General features: G+C 54.6%; 1 protein-coding gene across 1 annotated transcript; it reads right to left on the reverse strand.

Annotated features, from left to right (window-relative positions):
- Positions 1-520: 520 nt before the first annotated feature.
- On the reverse strand, positions 521-1,450 carry LOC123348800 (olfactory receptor 11G2-like). The gene has a single exon (XM_044986441.1). The coding sequence runs from the start codon at positions 1,448-1,450 to the stop codon at positions 521-523; it is 930 nt and encodes a 309-aa protein (XP_044842376.1).
- Between the last annotated feature and the right edge of the window lie 711 nt (positions 1,451-2,161).

A 2,161-nucleotide genomic window follows, 5' to 3' on the forward strand; every position in this document is an offset into this window, starting at 1 on the left:
ATGGGATTGAGTGGGTTAGATCAGGGGATGGGGGTGTCTGGGATTCCTGGGTTCTATCCCTTGCTGTGAAAGGGGAATGAAGTCCATAAAAACAATATACTGTTGCCATGATTTGTGTCCCACCTGTCAGTCTCTTGACATCACCGGGGTTGTTCCTAATTGACAGCAAAGAAAATAAGAGCAGAATTTTTCTCTCTGGCTCTAAGTGTGAACACACATTTATCCAGGTAACAATCTTGAAATACAGCTGCACAAAAAGGGCAGAGAGGCGAGCCAGCCTGCCTACACACACACACTGAGCAGGGCTCATTTCCTCCAGCAAGGACACATACGCGCCCCCGCCTCCCCCCCACCGCCCAGCTCCTCTTTGTATTCTGGTAGTATCATCAAATGCATTTTTTTATACTGGGAGTGACTTCTAGAGATCATGCAAGTGTGTGTTCACTCTCCAGGATTGGAGTGAGCAACCACTTGAAGGGAAAGAAATATCCCATTGCCCACCCCCCTGACCGGCCTGTCCCTACAGCTTCCCCAGCAGGGTCCTCCTCAGAGCATCCTTCATCTCCTTGTTCCTCAGGCTGTAGATCAGTGGGTTGAGCAGGGGGGTCGCCACCGCATAGAAGAGGGTCGCCATCTTCCCGCTGCCCCCTGCGGCTGATGGGCTGATGTAGGTGACCATGCCAGAGCCCCAGAAGAGGCTCACAACAGCCAGGTGCGAGGAGCAGGTGGAGAAAGCCTTGTGCCGCCCGGCCCCTGCAGGCAGTCTGAGCACTGCCCTGACGATCAGCGCGTAGGAGGTGAGGGTGAAGAAGGCAGCACCAAAGATGATGAGAGAGCTCAGGACATAAGTGGCCAGTTCAGCCTGGGGAGCTGGGGCACAGGAGGAAGCCAGCAATGGGCCCGGATCACAGACAAAATGATCCAGGGTGAGGACGCAGAAGGAGAGCTGGGAGATGAGGACGACAGGCACAACGAACCACAGAAAGCCGGCAACCCAGCAGGAGGCCGCCAACAACCAGCATCTGTGGGGGGACATGAGGATGGGGTAGCGCAGGGGGTGGCAGATGGCCAGGTATCTATCCAAGGCCATGGCCGCAAGAAAGCAGCACTCGGTGGTCCCCATGCAAAAGAAGATGTAGAATTGCACAAAGCAGGTATGGGAGGAGATGGGGACCCCGGGGTTCATCAGGTCTGAGAGCATCCGGGGCATGGTGGTCGTGACATAGCAGATCTCCAGCCAGGAGAAGTTCCCCAGCAGAATGTACATGGGCAGGCGTTGGAGGCGAGGGTCCCGCAGGACGGCCCACACAATGCACAGGTTGCCTGCCAGCGTCCCAATGTAGGTGGAGGAAAAAAGGGCACAAACAAGATTGCGGCTTAGCCGGCCCAGGGAGGGGAAACCCAACAGGATGAACTTGGTCACCGGGATGGTGCCATTGACTGGATTCATCAGGGGGCCCTGGAGCTGAAAGGAAACGATCAACAGGATTCTAAGGGGCTGCCCAGAGATCTGGGACAGGAGAGGGGTCTAGTGGTTACAATAGTAGGGACTAGCACTCACAGCCACAGTCAGTCTCTTTCATACATCTCACATCGCAAACTCCACCTCAGAGCCCTGACCCACCCCACAACACCCTGGTGCTTCAGAAGAAGCAGATTTAAAAACCAACCAAACAAAAACCTCTCCGAATACATGGTGGAAGTCTCTTTCTGGCCCCTGCCTATGGCCAGCTGAAACCCTGAAGGATGAGGTTTAGGGACATCGAACATTTCCTGAAAGTTAGCCCCTGGGCTGCTGAGCCCTGTCTCCCCACACCCATCACAAGCAGCCCCGTCATACAATCACACTCATATATTTGTCCAGTTCACCCTTAAAACTAAGTTGCTCAACTCCACAAGTCCTACTGGGAGGCTGTTGCAGAACATCCCCCCTCTGATATCTAGAAACCTCCTGCTAATTTACAGCCTGCACTTGTGCGTGGCTGGGTTAGTGGTTGGAGCAGGGAGGTGCGGTGGCAGAATAGTGCAGCAGCCGGGGAAGAATAGAAGCAAGAAGAAAGCTGTGTGTGAAAACCCACCTGGCTGTGAGATCTCAGCCTCCTCTCTCCGCCTCTGCTGTGACGGGAGCTGGGCAAGAGGGGGCTGATATCTGCTCTTTGAA

This window comes from Mauremys mutica, chromosome 13, assembly GCF_020497125.1.
Source record: "Mauremys mutica isolate MM-2020 ecotype Southern chromosome 13, ASM2049712v1, whole genome shotgun sequence".
In the NCBI taxonomy this organism is placed as follows: Eukaryota; Metazoa; Chordata; order Testudines; family Geoemydidae; genus Mauremys; species Mauremys mutica.